This window comes from Marmota flaviventris, chromosome 2, assembly GCF_047511675.1.
Source record: "Marmota flaviventris isolate mMarFla1 chromosome 2, mMarFla1.hap1, whole genome shotgun sequence".
Classification (NCBI taxonomy): Eukaryota; Metazoa; Chordata; class Mammalia; order Rodentia; family Sciuridae; genus Marmota; species Marmota flaviventris.
In genome coordinates, this window is record NC_092499.1 from 185,044,653 (window position 1) to 185,061,614 (window position 16,962).

At 39.4% G+C, this 16,962-nt stretch overlaps 1 protein-coding gene across 1 annotated transcript; it reads right to left on the minus strand.

Moving 5' to 3' along the window:
* Positions 1-15,454: 15,454 nt before the first annotated feature.
* Positions 15,455-16,498, minus strand: LOC114100435 (large ribosomal subunit protein uL18-like). Its single transcript, XM_034636438.2, has one exon. It carries the CDS (start codon positions 16,496-16,498, stop codon positions 15,479-15,481), a length of 1,020 nt encoding a protein of 339 aa, XP_034492329.2. The 3' UTR covers positions 15,455-15,478.
* Positions 16,499-16,962: the final 464 nt, after the last annotated feature.

Below are 16,962 nucleotides of genomic sequence, written 5' to 3' on the forward strand. Positions count from 1 at the left end.
TCCTTAAAGCAACAGCAAGAAAAAAACCAGGTGACTTGAGGAATCCCTTCAAGCACTTGAGACAGTACATGTAAACTGCCTCTCATGAACAGTTGCTTCATAAAAAGTGATGATGGTTGTGCCCCATGTCATCTGTTAAGATGAGTTGTGTAAGAGAGGAAAGCACAATGCTTAGTCACCAGTAAAGGTTTATAATAAAGTTATTGCAAGGCCACTATCTTTGGCCAAACCCTTCAGTGTAAAATGTCTCAAACTTGGTTGCATATTGAAATACCAAGGGAGATTTTATACCTCCCACCCATATCATAGCCTAGGTGATTAAATCAGAGTATCTGGTATTGGAACTCAGACATTAGTATTTCTATGGGGTCCCTATGATTTTAACTTGCAACAAAAGTCAAATACCACTGCTCCGTGTGATGTTGCTCCAAGTGCAGTGTGTGCCCCTGACTGGCAGCATCAGTGTGGCCTGGGAACTTGCTAGACATATACATTTTCAACATTCCTCTCCTCCCTGCATGTATAATTAGAAGCCTTGCATTTGGGGCTCAGAAATCAATGTTTGTCAAGCTCTCTCTTGCATGTTAAATGTCACCCTTTGAGTAACAGTGATACAGTATTTCCTATTACTCTATTGATATGCTCCTATTTATTATTGGAAAATAATGCATCTTTCTAGCAGTCCCAGAATGAGCTGTTTTAATGGGAAGGCCTCATGTTCAGAAACTATTAAGTTCTATTTCCAAAGATTTCACTTAGAGTTTTTGTATCAATATTTGAAATGAATTTGACCTCTAGTTTTGATTTTGTACATACAATCTTTCCCAGATATTAATGTCAGCGATATCCAATATGGTAAAATTACTTGGAAAGCCTTTCTTCTTATTTTATGCTTTGGATCAGTTTGTCTCACACTAAAATTATCTGTTCCTCAAAAATTTGGAATTCACTGGTTAAAACATATGTGATAGCTCTGTCACATTTTGGAAGTATATTTTGGATAAGTTTTGGTTCATGACTGCTGTTTCTACAGATATTTGGGGGTATTTATGTTACCTAAAAAAATCATCTCTGAGACTTTTTTCCAAGTATTTACATAGGAAAGAGATAGTGTTTTCTTAAATGTTTTTACTCTTTCAATATGTGCTTCTGTGTTTTTTCCAAATTCTAGAACTGAATATTTAGTACATGAATTTAAGTTAATAACTTAGTCACCAGTAAAAGTTAAAGCCTACATTTGCTTTTGAAATTAATACTAAATACTTAAATATGTGAGTTTTCCTTGGAGATTTGCTATGGCTGATGTACATAAGTTTTAATAAGTTCTTATTATTGTGAATTTCTGCATTTTGGAAAGTGCCATGATAAATAAGCAATTTTAAATGTTCATTGAGCATTTTTAAAAAGCACTTTTTATAGAACTGCAAAGAAAAGATATATGTACATAGAAAATGATACATATGTCAGCTTAGAAATGGATATATGTAAATAAACCTATGATAATGCACTGTTTATATATGGTCTTATTTCTTATGTAGTTTATTAATATAACTCTTAAACACCAATAATTAGTTTTTTAATAAAGAATAACTTCAGTTATTTATGTTGGAGAAACATTTACTTTTTTAAAAATTTGCATCTGCCTGGGATGTTGAAATCATGTATCTTGTTATTTGCTATTTCTTAAATTTTTTTTCCCAAAACGTACCCATTGTCGTAGAAAATTTTAGCAATATGACAAAAAAAAAAATCCCAAGAAGATTTAAAGCACCATAATGCCTATCCAATGGTATTGTTATTTTTTGGAATAAAGCCTACATTTGCTTTTGAAATTAGTTCCTTCTTATTCAATTAATTATTCAAGAAAAAAATATGGAATATATTTCTTATTGCATATTTTACAATACATTTTGTATTGCATATTTTATTGACTTGAGCACATCCCATTACAGCTGTTTACATTTTAGTGCTTCATAGATAAACCTTGTTTTTAATTTTTGATATATTAAATAATGCTAAAATGAATGTTCTTATATGTTCATGTTTCTGTACATACTTGATTGTTCTCTTGGAAAAAATGTCTAACATGGAAATGTCTAAAATGGAAAAAAAATCAATGGGTTAAGGAATATGAAGTATATTGATTGATTATTACCCTGGTGAAATATCTTTATTTTAGCTGTTTCTTTTCAATAGCAGAGAGATGCAGCTTTACATTCATCCTAGTTGAAAGGTCTTTTTTTAAAAAAAAAAAAAAAAAGCAGCAATTTGCTTTCTATTTTTCTAAATTGATTCTTTTTCTTTTGTTGTTAGTGTTTTCTGGCTTCTTGTTTTAATGTTTGTCCATTTTGCAGTTTGTTTCCTTACATTTGTGTTTCTCTATAATTTGTTAAGTAGACCCACGTCCTATTTATCCACTGGTACTTCTGCAAATATTTTATTTTGAACCTTTATGCACTTAAACTGCATCACTCCTCCAGTTCCTAATTCATAGAAAGAGCAAGTTTGCTGCTGCCCTAGTTCTCAAAGTGTAGCCATGAACCTCTTGCATCAGAATCATTTGGGGCTAATTATTAAAAATGCAATTTCTAAGCCCTACCACCCAACCCAATGAGTCAGAATCACCTTGGACTATAGCCCAGGAATCTGCATTTCATAAGTGTCCCAAATAAATCTTAGACACATGGAAGTTTTAAAGTCTCTCTCTGCTGCCCCCCGCCCCCCAGCAGGATATGCAAAAATCTCATCCAGGAATTACAGATAAATCCCATTCTAATAGCAAACAGCATTTCTTTGGTCCTATTGTGCTCTGATTACTTATCTGAATTAAAGTGAGACAGATATTTGGGGGATGGCTAAATGGAAACTCTGAGCACTGTTTCTTTAGTGGCTTTTAAAGATATCCTACGTCTTCTTAAAGAACCTCTGTGAATGACCTCAGTCTTGGGGAGAATTAGGCTGTTTCAAACCAACCACTTTCCTTGCTTTTCCTGAAGACTAAGTAACTATTAGAGCAGACATTAAACCATAACCACCAGTAGCTATACCAGATGACTCAACTCAGGTTATAATTAGGGAAAGAAAAAGCCAGAGGGACAGTGGTGGATCAGGGCGAGGCAGCTACTGGAAGGAGGAATGTTCCAGGTCTCCCTCCAGAGGACAGTGGGCTCTCCTCAGGGGTCAGATCTGGTCAGAGTCCACAAGCACACCTGGTATCCTTCTTGAGCCAGCTGGATGCTTAAGTTTCCAGAAATACCCAAGTCTTAACGGGATGAACAGAAAGAGACTCAGTTATTACGGTGTGTTTTCAAACGGCATGATCAAGAACTGTGCATGGGGGACATTAAAAGGGGGAGAAGCAATAGCCCCAAGGTGTCCAGTGTTTGAGAAGATTCAGGAAGGAGGCATTATTTCTGAAACTAGAAGGAGTCCTGGGATATGAAGCCCCTGTTATCTCACAGTAAGAATTATGGCACCAAGGAGATAAGGAGGGTCTATTCCCAAGACAGTTCACCCTAAGTAATGCTAACTCTTCAGAGATGGAAAATTGGGGAGGTGCTGGTTGGTGGGTGAGGGATCACAGAGGAGCAACAAGTTCTGGAAAATCCTCAGCAGCATGATAAGGTGCATCATCTGAACCCTGCTCATTCCTCCAGCCTCCTCTCTCCCTAGGGCTTTCTGTCACAGCCAGGCTTCCTCGAAGTCCCCAAGTATAACTGTTCTCACCAGCATCAAGCTGTTTGTTGTATTTTTTTCTTCCACCTGAACAATTTCAGGTTTGCTTACCATTGTCTCCATGCTGTTGCAAACAGTGACTCTGTTATTTATGATTCTTCCATCCCAATTGGTGAATGCCAGATCACTAACAGAAAAAAAAAAAAAAGGATGCTACATCCCATCATTTTCTAAAAGCATTCAATTTCTCATTTCTGGCAATATGGATGGAACTGGAAGACATCATATTAAGAGAAATAAGCCAAATACAAAAAGAAATACCATACATTCTCACTTTTATGTACAAGCTGAAACAGTTGATGTAATAAAAGTAGAAAGTCAAAGAGTGACTACTAAAGGTTAGGAAGGGGAGGGGAAGGAGGGATAGAATAAGGGGGCATAACATTGAAGTACAGTTAGGTGGTAGGAATAAATCCTAGTGTTCTACAGCACAATAAGATAAGTAGAGTTCACAACAATTTTATTATATATTTTATAAACAACTAGAAGAGTTTGAAGTGTCCCAACATAAATGATAAATGTTTAAGGAGATGAAAATGTTAATTACTTGATATGTTTATTACACATTATACAGATGCATCAAATGATCACATTTACCCCATAAATATGGATAATTATTATATAGCAATAAAAAAGGATTCATTTCTATATATACATGTGAGACCCAACAAAGATTTCAGTTTGTACCAAGGTACCAATCTAGTTCCTATATTAGCCCTAGAGGTTTCCTGATCCTAGACTACTGATTTAATTTGAATAAATTCCTATTCCTCTGGTGGGGGGATACAGTAGGAAAAAAATCCATTTCCCACACAAGCTGTACTGGACTCTGTCACTGGTAAAGAGGCCTGTGGCTTCCAAGGGCAACCTCTTCAGGAAGGTTCCAGGGAGGGACGGACAGCGGTGAGAACACAGAACTGACTGCCTGGACTTGGGGCCAACACACAGTGCCTTTCTTTGTAAATGTGTCTTCATGCACTTGTGTCAACTGCTCCCTGACCCAGAATCACCCTGTTAAACAAACCAGGGATTACCCACAAACCCACACAAGGCCAAACCTGCCAGGCCCTTTATAATCCCCAGCACAACCTCTACCTGTTCACACTCACTAGGCTCTGATAAAACTGCAGTGAAAAACCTCCCTTCCAAGACTCTCGGGAAGCAGAGATTAGCTCAGTTTTCCCTTCAAAATGACACTTTAAAAACCATATGAACAGAGTTTCCTTGGCAGTGGCCCACGGAATTGCAAATGAAACCGACCGACGGTCCATGTCACTCAGAAGCTATTCTAACCTCAAATTCTTGCCCTAGAAATCATGGCTGGACAAATTTGAAATACCCAAACCTGGATTAAGCCTGTAAGCTTCAATTGACTTCAATTCAAGCCCAGCTCCCTAGTTTTATCATGTATGACATCACCGCATTGCAATGACACGTATAATCAGAAAGCCAGACTGCTTTCCTCTGGGGTTTTGGAAGACCAATTCCTTTTTAGGGACAAAAATGTGAGCCGTGACCTTCTTTATATTGTAGGTCAAGTATCAAGCCGAGCATTCGTCCTTTTAAAGACAGGTTGTCCTGTCATCAAGCCAATGCCTGGTTTGTTGATTTATCCTCCACCATCCAAATAACTACTTGAGCAGCGTCCCTTTATGGAGGATATCTTGGTGAACTGTCCCACTCTTCTCTCATTTGACCTTATTAGAAAATTCAGGCAGGAAGAGACAGACTTGGAGACATCAAATTTCAGGAATTATCCATCTGGTTGAAGTGTCAGAGTTTGAGAATAAAAGAACCCCTATTGCCTGGGTGCTGGGCCAGGGGTATTGGAAATGACCTTCAAGGCATAAGATTTGAGAACAGAGTAGAAGATTAGCAGATAGACACAGAGGAACCTGAGAACGGGGCATAGCAGAACTGTTGGAGGACAGAGTGGGACTATAATTGTGCCAGAAGCAGCTGGTCTCAGGAAGGAGGTGAACCACAGCAGACCCAGGGAGATCTGAGCTCTTCTGATTATGAATCAGCCAACTCCTTCCAGAATCCCAGCTGAGGGCTAAAGCAGGGATGTGTGCCTGGGCAGGTCCCAGGTCACAGGTTCCAGCATGTAGACCCACGTGCAAGGGAGACACGACTCCAGGGGAGAGAGGCAGGCCCCCCACACAAGCTCAGGCAACGATTGCTCCCGTCCTCCAAATGAGCACCATAGAGCCGGGAAAAACTTATCATTCCAATAATCCTTCCTGATTTGCAAGGAGAGAAGGTGTTTTGAAGATTTAATATGAAAAGAATGCTTTAAAATATGCAAATCATTCCACTCACAAACAGTTAATAATTTATCATAATCGTTATTTGCTGATAATTTGAATATTAGGAACGGCAGGATGCCGCAAAGCATACTGATACTCTTGTCTAAGAACTACAGATGTTTTTATCTAGGAGTTTTATTTTATTTTATTTCTCAGAAGAGGAGCAACCCCATTAAGCCTGAAAAATACAGGCTGCTCCACCTTACACTTGACTTTGATAAGGAGCGACAGAGGTTTCCCCATCTGTGGGTCTAGTTGACGTCAGTAATTATAGGTGTATTTAATGGAGGCCAGGTACTTTGGGGCTGCTAGGATGTTGGAGATGGAGCTGAACCTGTTTCCCAGGTGACCTGGGTAAATCAGCCAGGCTCTCTTGGGCAAGTCATTGTCAAACGATCCATATGCTTTCTCTTCCTTTGGGAAAAGCAGGTATCTTTTCTCATCTGGAGATAGGGGCTCCTGAGAAAGGGGAAAAGCTAACATTATTGATATTTGCTACATTCCAGATTAGTGATAAGTATGTCACACAGGGCGCCCCCTTGATGCTCACCTCTGTGAAGTAGGTATTTCAATGATTACTGGAGGTACAGAAAAACTGAGTCTCTCTCCCATGACACAGGTAAGTAGATTAGACTCCTCCTGTGGCTGGGACAGACTACCAAAGACTAAGTGGCTTAAAACAATATATATTTATGGCCTTCCAGTTTGGTAAGTTAGGAACCAGAGAAGAGTCACTGAGCTAAAATCCAGGCACGGGCAGGGCTACATTCCTTTCTGGAGACTCCAGGGAGAATGCTTTTTCTTACCTCCAAGTTTCTTGAGGCCTCCTGCTTCTAGTCTTAGGGTTCCCTTTCTCCAACTTCAAAAATCAGTGACATCACTTCTCTCTGACTGTCCTTCTGTCTTTGATTCTGATTACTTGGTTGACTTTAAAGGATCCTTATAATTTTTTTTCAGGATCTTCTGGATCCTTTGGGGGAAACTCCTCTTCTCAAACTCAGCTGATTAGCAACTTTAACACCTTCTATAACCTTCCTTTGCCTTTGTGTGTAACTTAAGATATTCATAATTTCTAGAAATTAGGATGTGGCCATTGTTCTACCAAACACAGGAAGGTGTTCTGTAGAATTTTGTAGGATCTGGACTCCAGAACCCATGTGCAATCAGGAGGCAACACCAACTGCTGACGAAGTGACAGTTTTACCCAACACCAACACCCAGGCATGTGGCTTGTAAAAGGTGCAACTAAATGAGGAGTTGCTCTCTAAACAAAGGTATTTATCCTACAGGCCTACTGGCTTTCCCGTGCTAACATCTCTCTCTCTCTCTCTCTCTCTCTCTCTCTCTCTCTCTCACACACACACACACACACACCAGTCATACTCCATTTCTAAGTGCACAATTCTCTGCCAATATTCTTCCACATTTTAAATAATCATGCATTCCCCTCCCCCACACTTCTTTCTCCAGAAAACCTAAGAGTTATCCTTGATTTTTTTTTCTCCTGTCTTGTTTACCTGTGCATCCATCCTTTAACAGAGCCCCTTGGCCTTATCTCCATAATAAATCTCTGTCCCCTTCTTCCCCCCTTCACCACCACCACCACCCTGATCTCACCAACATCACCTCTCTGGGGACGGCCACCCGGGCCTCCTAGCTTGTCTTCTCCCAGCACTCGCCTTCTACAATCCATTCCCAACTCAGTGCCCCCCATGGTTTTGCTTCCCTTTGTTCATCTCATTCTCTGCTGTTCTGGCTTCTGTCACATCTTGATGGCACACACTCCTGTCTACCTCCAGGTCTTCCCACCTGCCACCTCCTCTACCTGGAACACTCCGATCTCCACTCTTCATCTCTGGAGGCACTAACTCAAATCTCCATACAATCTGGATCTCTGTTTAAATGTCATTCCCTGGGTCCATCCAACCTCTTCGCTCTCATGTGCCATCATACCCCCTTTTCCTCTTTCCTTTCTAGCCTCTTAAGTCTCCATCCCAATCTGTGTGAGCTTTCTTAGTCTTCAACTCATCTGGAGCCATATTCCTTTCATGAATTGTGATGGCTCATTTGCCTTCTGTCGAACCCCGAGACCAGGGCTTGTCTAACTCCAGCTTCTGGGTGGCATGGCCATTTCCAACCCACTGCCTGTTTTGGAGATACATATTTATCGGAACACAACCACCTACATCCATTATATGTTGTGTGTGGCTATTTTTACACCACGACAGCAAGAGTCCAGCCGTTGTAACAAATGCTCCGTGGTCTGCAAAGCCTCACATATTTGCCACCAGTTCTTTGCAAAAAAAAAAAAAAAAAAAAAAAGTTTTCCAGCTCCTGTCCTGAAGTCTAATAAAAGAACTGTGTCTGCATCACCTTCCACTCACCATTGGTGTCATTGAAGCTTAACAGAGAGCCCCATCCATGGAAGAATCAACAGCTATTTTTGGAGTAATGAATGAATAAGTAAAACTGTAGCATGCCAGCCTATTTCTATGTAAAAATCTTATTTCAGTCTCCCACCAATACTAAAAAGTCTAAAAGTTGTTATTGTCATCCAGAAATTCAGATTTGGAGAGGGCAAAAGTCTCAACCAAAGTCCTCTGCATTGTAGACAACAGGGGCAGAGAACCAGGCCAGTTTTCTCTTTGTCACCAGGTGGGGAACACCTGGTGAAGGCCTGGATGTGGCCAACAAAGACTTCTCTCTGTGGTCCCTCTCAGTCATATGCAGGCTCATTCAACTAATTTCTTCCACCTGGGCATTGTGCTAGGACCTCGACATGCTTTGGGAGAAGCAAGTAGTTTTGTCTTCTTTCTGTATCAGGTACCTGATCAATCTTTCCCTCCTTCAGTCCAAACATTATTTTTTACAGCTGCCTCACGAATTGTCAAAGAGAGCCTTTCTAAAGCATCAAGAAGGGCCCAGGCCTAAGCCCCACGATCAGAGGAAAATGATGCACGTCTACAGCAGTGTGCCCTAGGAAAACATAATTAGTATATGCAGGCCACAGAAAATAATAGTATGCAGCGTGCAGACCAATCAGCTAAATGAAGAAGTATCTGGATGCATCACCAGCCTGTGATTAGGAATGCAGAGTTTGGGGCTAACCTTTGATGAGGTAAGATCAAGAGGACATATAGCATATGATTGCAGCTGTGTTTTATGGAATATAGGAATTATATTTTACCCCAGATCTCAAAACATACATAAATCAACCACTGGGCTTTCTCAAAGAAGGTAGAACCCACAACCTCTGTATGTTCCTGTCTTCCAGCCAGGAGACAGCAAGAGCTAAGTTAAGGAAAATGAGTGGCCTAGGATAGATTTTTAGAAACGATGCAGTTTTATATGATTTTTAAATGCATATTCAAGGAATCTCTGAGTTAAACAGTTTGACCCAAAGTTCCAGCTCCCACAGAAATTCATATATGAAATTTCTATACATGGCCAAGAAGGGACCCATCAATGTACTTGGATGAATTATTTCAAGCTATAATATAGTTGACTTATATTTTGACAACTATTGCTTGCCAGGCATTGTTCTGGCAAGTTCTGGCAGGTCTCTTCAACTTTACAAGCTTTCGGGGAAGCTAATGGTTTTGCCTTTCCTAAATACTGAGTTTGAAGTACTTGTGGATTTCCAGCTGAAGATTAATTTGCTCTTTCTGAAAGCCCTAAAAACTGAATATGAGCCAGGCACACTATACTAGATGCTGGGGAAAGAGAGGAGAAAAAGATATACATGAATTGTAAGAACATGCAGGCTAGGAGGGGAGAGAGGTAGAGAAGTAATTGTCATCATATGCCATAAGCTACTCTGAAATAATAAAACTGCGATGATAATAATAATCATTATGATTGGGTCAGGACTTAATTCTAAGATTGGCCTTTATATAATAGGCTCATCAAAGAGTATTAACAACTCTAATGGTACAAATTCATATCCTCAACTTATGGATGGGGAAACAGGCTTAGGTAAGATGAGCAAATTGATTGAAAACCTCATAACCAGTCAATCACAACATGTCTGACCCCAGAGTAGGTGCCCCTGTTGCTATCCTATCTTCCTCCACATTTCCCACCCCCTTTTGAATGTTCAGAGGTCTATATGCAATGCAAAGAGTATCTGCAGGCTGGGAGAGTAAGTGTACAAAGGCTCACAGGAGGGTGAGATTCGAGTCAGGGCTTAAACAACAAACAGGATGGCATTTGCTAATTTGGGATCAGTGGGCACTGATGGCCATGGAATAGTAAAGATTGGGAAAGTTCCTGCTGTTTTAGGAAACAGAAATTAGCCCAGGCTGAAGACGGGGATGTTGAACGAGATGAAAATATATGACTAGAGGAATACATCAGAACCACATAACCATTGCCCCTGAGAACCAGCTGTCATAAAGAACCGCGACTGTATTTCTTAGGGAAGATCCCTTAGCCTTTTCTAAGCAATGGAATTACAATGGCCCATAACATCTAAAAGAGAGGGCCGTACCCTTGCCATATCCATTTCACTAAGTGCCTAATTCAGTATCTGCTATTGGGTAGGTGCTTAATAACTTTTGGATAAACTAATGCATATTCCTACATAATCCATTGACAGCCATTGGAAAGATGGGCTGAAGAAAGAAAAGACTATTAAAAAATGGCAGATGATTGTTGGAAAAATCTGGGTGATGGTGAAGAAGTTGATGTGGTACAGATATCTGAAGGAGAACTGACAGGTCCTAGAACCCAATGACCATTTGGTCTTGGAGCAAGAATCCCAGAACCCTTATTTATGTGTGAGCGAGCCCCAAGGGAGAACCCGGAAGGAACAGAGAGAAATTTTGAGTTTGAGGTGGCTTTGAAACATTACTGCACACAGATTGGGGTCTCATCTGGAGTGACAGAGAAGACAAATTCAAAATGGCTGGCCAGAGGTCATTTTTCTCTTGGAGGTCTCAGAGTCCTGGTGGCCCGAGTCCTGCCCTGGTAAAAGGATCTACTGTCACGCAGAATGAGAAAGTGTGAGGAGAAAATGGAGAACCCAAGGAGGGATGAGCTGAACCCAGCAACATGAGCTGCCCCAGGCGCGCAGTTCTGCTCGGTCGGAGAACTAGGCAAAGCCGCGGCAGATTTCTTAGCCTTTTCCTGTGGAAAATTTATGAAGCCCAGATTGGAGAAAATGTTCTGATAGTTTTAGGGCTGGCATTTTAAGTTGGAATGCCTTCTCAAAGTAGCACATAACGGCACAATTCAATAACTCTGACCATTGTGGAAAAATGCCATGTGCCAAAAGCGATTTTCCATAATTTTGTTCAGAAAATCTGAAAGAAATGCAGAAAATGGATTTGCAGCCCTGGCAGCAGGCGGAGAAACAGTAGCAGAGGGCTGCAGGCCAGTAATTGATGTTTCAAATATCACTGAGTGCTTTGCCTGTAATTTCAGGGGAGAATGATAATAATTAAAAGCACAAACTTACAAGTCATTTCTGAGGAGGAAAATGCTGAATGCACTGTTAGCGGAGGGGGTCTGTAGAGATGTTTAACTTTTTCCAGCTAGCTTTCAGATATGTAATGTGTTATGTTCACAGACTGACTTTCTTTTCACAAAGCTCCAAAGAGCCACAAAATGGAGTGGGTTGTTAACCCATGGGAGTTCCCAGGAACTGTGATAATGCTGTGCTCTCATAACACTCCCAGACGTCCAGACCTTACCTGACAGTGCTGGCTTTTCTCACAAACAGCACATATGTGAAAATATGAAATTAAGCTTTTCTTCTCCAATTCCAAATTCAGTGGTTATAATGGTTTGGGTCTTTGCTATGGGACATATCAGTGCTTGAGTCCACCTCTACCCTTAGTAGCTCTGAACCAGTTTCTTCGCTTGGAAAACGAGTATAATAGTACTTACTTCTCACAGAGTACTTATTAAGGATTAATGGAGACAGCAAAACATTAAGCAGTTTTTTTCACAGTTTGTGATCGGTGCTCAATATGCATTAGTGATTATTGAGATTATTGGTGCTGCTGAGATGATAAAGTTTCACTATTTTATAATCTATCTTTGATGACTGAATGCTGTTTCTTCAAGTAAAGATAGGACAAATCTTCCTGACATTGAAACAAAACAGCCAGAGGTTAAACTGTGCTTTGTACCCTTTTTTGAAGAACTCTCCTTTGGCTACCTGGTTCAGGGAATTCAGTTTTCTAACTCAACTGCCTATCCTTGTCATGGTTACTTGCACATAGGGAGCACTCTACTAATGGGTGTGGAGCTAAGGGATAAGGGACAGGGGCCTCTGGCCCCCTACCAGCTACTGGTGACTAACACTGTGCTTCTGCCTACACCACTGACTGTGACATCTGGTATTTTTTGTTTATGTTTAAACTCTTTCTTCCAAGCCCTGACCAGGGGTGACCTTCTAGATCTTGAGTTGACCGAAATGATAACAGGCTTTGTCTAAAAAGACAAAAGCTATGGTTTCACAGGGATGCCATGATTAACAGATGCAGCGAGCACATTAAGCTAACGCTGTCACCGTCACCGTAGTGGCCACCATTAGCACTGCAGTAAAGTGTCTGCTGTGTGCTTTTCTTAAGGGCCATCATCCTCTCTCTGGCCTAGCAGAATGAACTGTTCACTCAATTCCTGATCTAACCTGTTGGCTCATGACTCTGAATATGATCCAGCAATCTCCAGAAGAAACAGGACTCACTCTCCACTCCCACCTCACCCCTGCACAGAACAGGACCTTCATGCCCCTGGAGAATAATTTACTCAAGGTAGTTACACTCCTTAAAGTGACATGAGTATATAGTAGGCAGGTGCCTTGCATCAAACTGAAAGGTGACACTGTTTTACCCAGCATGGCTTAGCAGCAGGACAAGATGTCATGGTGAAATCGTGTCACTGTTTCTTAGATTCTTCTAAATAATATGTTGGTAGCATAATTCCAGATGGATTTTTGTGCAAGACAAAATTTTCTCAATGTACCTAAGGTATTTGATAATCTAAAAACTCTAGGCATGGGATTGAGGTGGAAAGGGTTATATCTTCTCCATAGAAACTGCATCATGAGTTCATTGAGAGAAACAGCAAATTCCAGGAATTTAAAGATCAGCCAACAAGCAGTAAGACAGATGAGAAAGAGGTACCAGATGATCTTATTGATTTTGATTGATAAGATAAAGCAAACAGAACCATTTGTTTCTAGTTGAATTTTGCAAGACAAATTCTGTGGAATTGTAATCATCATTTAGTGTCAGGATGAAAGGGGAGTGAGTATCCCTGATGAGTTAAGAATGGTGGTACAATAGTAGGAAAAAATAGAGAGCGGAGCTGCAAGGGAGGTCTCAGCAGGATGCTTAACGTGTATTTTAACATGACATTGTAACATATATTTTAGTAGTTCATTCTGATTGATTGATTGATTGATGAGTAGCATTTCATGTTATGGACACCAGTTTGTTGATGCATTCAACTATTGATGAACCTGTGGGTGGTCCCCCCACCCCGCCCATGACCACTGTATTTTTTTTCTCTTTTAATTTTTTTATTAGTTGCTCAAAACATTACAATGATCTTGACATATCATACATTTGATTCAAATGAGGTATGAATTATTTTAACTGCTGTAAATAAGGCTTCTAAGAACATTCATGTATACGTCTCCAATAGAGGCTCTCATTTCTCTCACATACATGTCTAGGAAGGCAATGGCTGAATCATAAGTAGGTATATATTTAACCTCCTAGGAAACCACAGAACTGTTTTTTAAAATTATACCATTTTCATTTTCTCCAGAAGGTTATCACAGTTCCAGTCCTTCCCCATTCTCACCAGCACAGATACAGTTGGTCACTTTATTTCACCCTTCCTAATAGGTGAGTGGGTATTATTATTATTATTATTATTATTATTATTATTATTATTATTTGCCAATAGACTTCTTTTTTTGTGTGAGAGGTACAGAGATTTCTCATAGACCTCCTCCTGCCCACATATGCAGAGCCATCTCCATTATCACCATCCTCCACCAGATCATATATTTGTCACACTAATGAACCTAGAAAGACACGTCATCACCCAAAGCCCATAGATTGTGTGAAAGTTTACTCAATGGGTTTTGCAAACCTATGATGGTATCTGCCCACCATTGTATCATACACAATCATTTCTTTGCCTTAAAATTCCTATATGCTCTGCTATTCAACCTTGTCTTCCTCTTAACTCCTGGAAACCACTGATCCTTTTCACTTTCCCTAGATTTTCCTTTCCAAAGTAATATATAGTTGGCATGATACAGTATGTAGAATTTTTATGTTGGCTTCTTTCACTTAGTAATATACATTATAATTTTATGTGTCATTTATGGCTTGATAGTTCATTTCTTTTTAGCTCTGAGTAATATCCCATTGCATAATATACCATCACTTATTTTTCCATTCACCTACTGATAGATACCTTGGTTCAAGTTTTAGAAATTATGAATATATTTGTTATAAACACTCATTCACAGATTTTGATATAAACAAACATTTTTGACTCATTTTCAAACTATCTTCCAAAATGACTACTTTTTTGTGCTCCCACCACCAATGAATGGGAGTTCATGTTCCTCCACATCCTCCAAGTATCTGGTGCTGTTAGCATTTTGGATTCTGTTCATTCTAATAGGTGTGTTCTCATTTCTCATTTTTGCTTTAATTTGCAATTTTCTAATGACACATGATGCTAATCAGCTTTTCATATGGGTATTTGACATTTGCAAATCTGATTTGGTGAAGCATCTGTTCAAATCTTTTCAGTTGTTTGTAATTGGGTTGTTCATTTTCTTACTGTTGATTTTTATGTGTTTGTTGTATATTTTTGATCAGATATTTCTTTTGCAAATATTTTCTCCTAATCAAAGATTTGTCTTCTCATTCTCTTAGCAGTATCTTTTGAAAAGCAGAAGTTTTGAAGTTTAATGGTATTGAGTTTATCTATTATTTTTTCAATGTATTATATCTTTGGTGAAGAAATTAGTATTACTTTTTTCAAGAAGTTGATAAAATTCATTGGTAAATTCATTGTGGTGTAAAATTTTCTTTGTGAGGATTTTAACTACAAATTAAGTAACTTTTCTGGTTATAATTTTTTTCAAGTGCAAAGAAAAACTTTTATTTGAGGAGAAAGTGGAGAGAAAAATCGCAAAGGAGCCAGAGAAGGACTAAGTCAGATTGATAGGAGATGGTGACCAATGGTTTCCAATAATGAACATTTGCCAAGTACTGGTCATTGTGCTCAGAGATGCTTTGTAGATGTCATCTAACTTGCTTCTCACCAAAAGCTCCATTTGGCAGGTAAAATTCACACAGTGTGGGTGACACATTTCTTTCTTTCTTTTTTTTTTTTTTTTTTTTTGCTTGTTTAATAAGTTTATTAAAAACTTCATAGAAAAGCTGTTGTTTGGTTTAGCTCTCAGCAGTCCGTTCCAGAGCTCTGAGGAAGCTTGCCTTCTTTTGAGCTACCCAATCTTTCTTCTGAGCAAGGGACATTTTAGGACGGTTCCACCTCTTCTTTTTAACATCTCTCTTGGGCTTTTTCTCATAGACTGGATTCTCTCGTACAGCAGAATCAGCTTTCTTATACATCTCCTCCATCATGTCAGGGGTAACGTTTTTCTTTATATACTGAGAAAACTGTTTCTTGTAAGCATCTTCATCTTCTTCCATTAGATAATGCATATAATCTGCAACATTCTGATCCATAATGTGCTTCCGATGTACTTCTGCATTGAACTCCTTGCTTTCAGAATCATAACCAGGGAATCGTTTGGTACTATGGGGGATAGATAAGCCTCCATCCACAGCTCCCTTCAGGGCCCCAAAAACTTTATTGCCAGTTGTAGTTCTAGCAAGGCCTGAGTCCAAATAGCAGGTGAAGGCACCAGCTTGACCATCAACACTTTCCACATTGTATTCATCTCCAGTCACCTCCACTTGGCCTTCATAAGTTTTGTCCATACCAAACCTATTGAGAAGCCCGCAGGCCAGCAGCAGGCCAGTACAATATGCTGCAGCGTCGTAATTTGTTAAACCAACTTTCACACCATATTTTGGTAGTTCATGTGCATATGCTGTGCAGACTATCATACCCCCTTCTATATGGGCATAAGCAATCTGGCAAATGATATCTCTGTTAGTTACATGAACTACCATCCTGTATTTGGGTGTATTGTACTTATTTTTGGCCTGGATCACCAAGCGTTTCCAAGCATAGTAATCAGTTTTGCCTTCTTGTCTTCTTCTAAATTTCACTTGATATCTCTTAAAGTAGGCCTTATTCTTGACAACTTTAACAAACCCCCTCCTGCGGAACAGAGACCCGGGTCCACGGATCCACACAGACCTGCAGGTCCAACAGCAAGCTTCCAAGATCTCAGTCCGTAGATGGCTGACTCCATTGCTCTGGCCTGAGGTGAGGCAGAGCATCATGGGAGAAGGGCAGAGCTGAGGAGGGCAGCTCAGGACAGGGCAACCAGGAAGCAAAGAGCAAGACTTTTTTTAAATGAATAAACTTGGGTAATATGTCTTTTGAAGAATTTATGAATTCTATGATAATTGTCAAACTTCACGGCATAGAATTATTTGCAATATTTCTTATTCTTTTAATATCTACGAAACCATCAGTAATCTCTTATTTTTTACACTGATAAGATAATTCAATATTTTCTTCTGATTACTATTGCTAGATATTTGTTAATTTTATTGATCTTATTTAAGAAACAATGCTTAGTTTCATTTCCTCCATTATTTTTCACTATTTTTCTGTTTTAATTTATTTCTGCTATGATCTTTATTTTATTTATTTTGTCAACCTATGCTAAGTTCAAATGTTTTTCTGCTATTTTCTCACATTGGAAACTGAGGTATTGATTTAAGATCTTTTTTATTTT

What these genes read in the sequence shown, in the direction of transcription:
- LOC114100435 (XM_034636438.2), bottom strand. Translation starts at nt 16,498, where the DNA reads ATGCTCTGCCTCACCTCAGGCCAGAGCAATGGAGTCAGCCATCTACGG.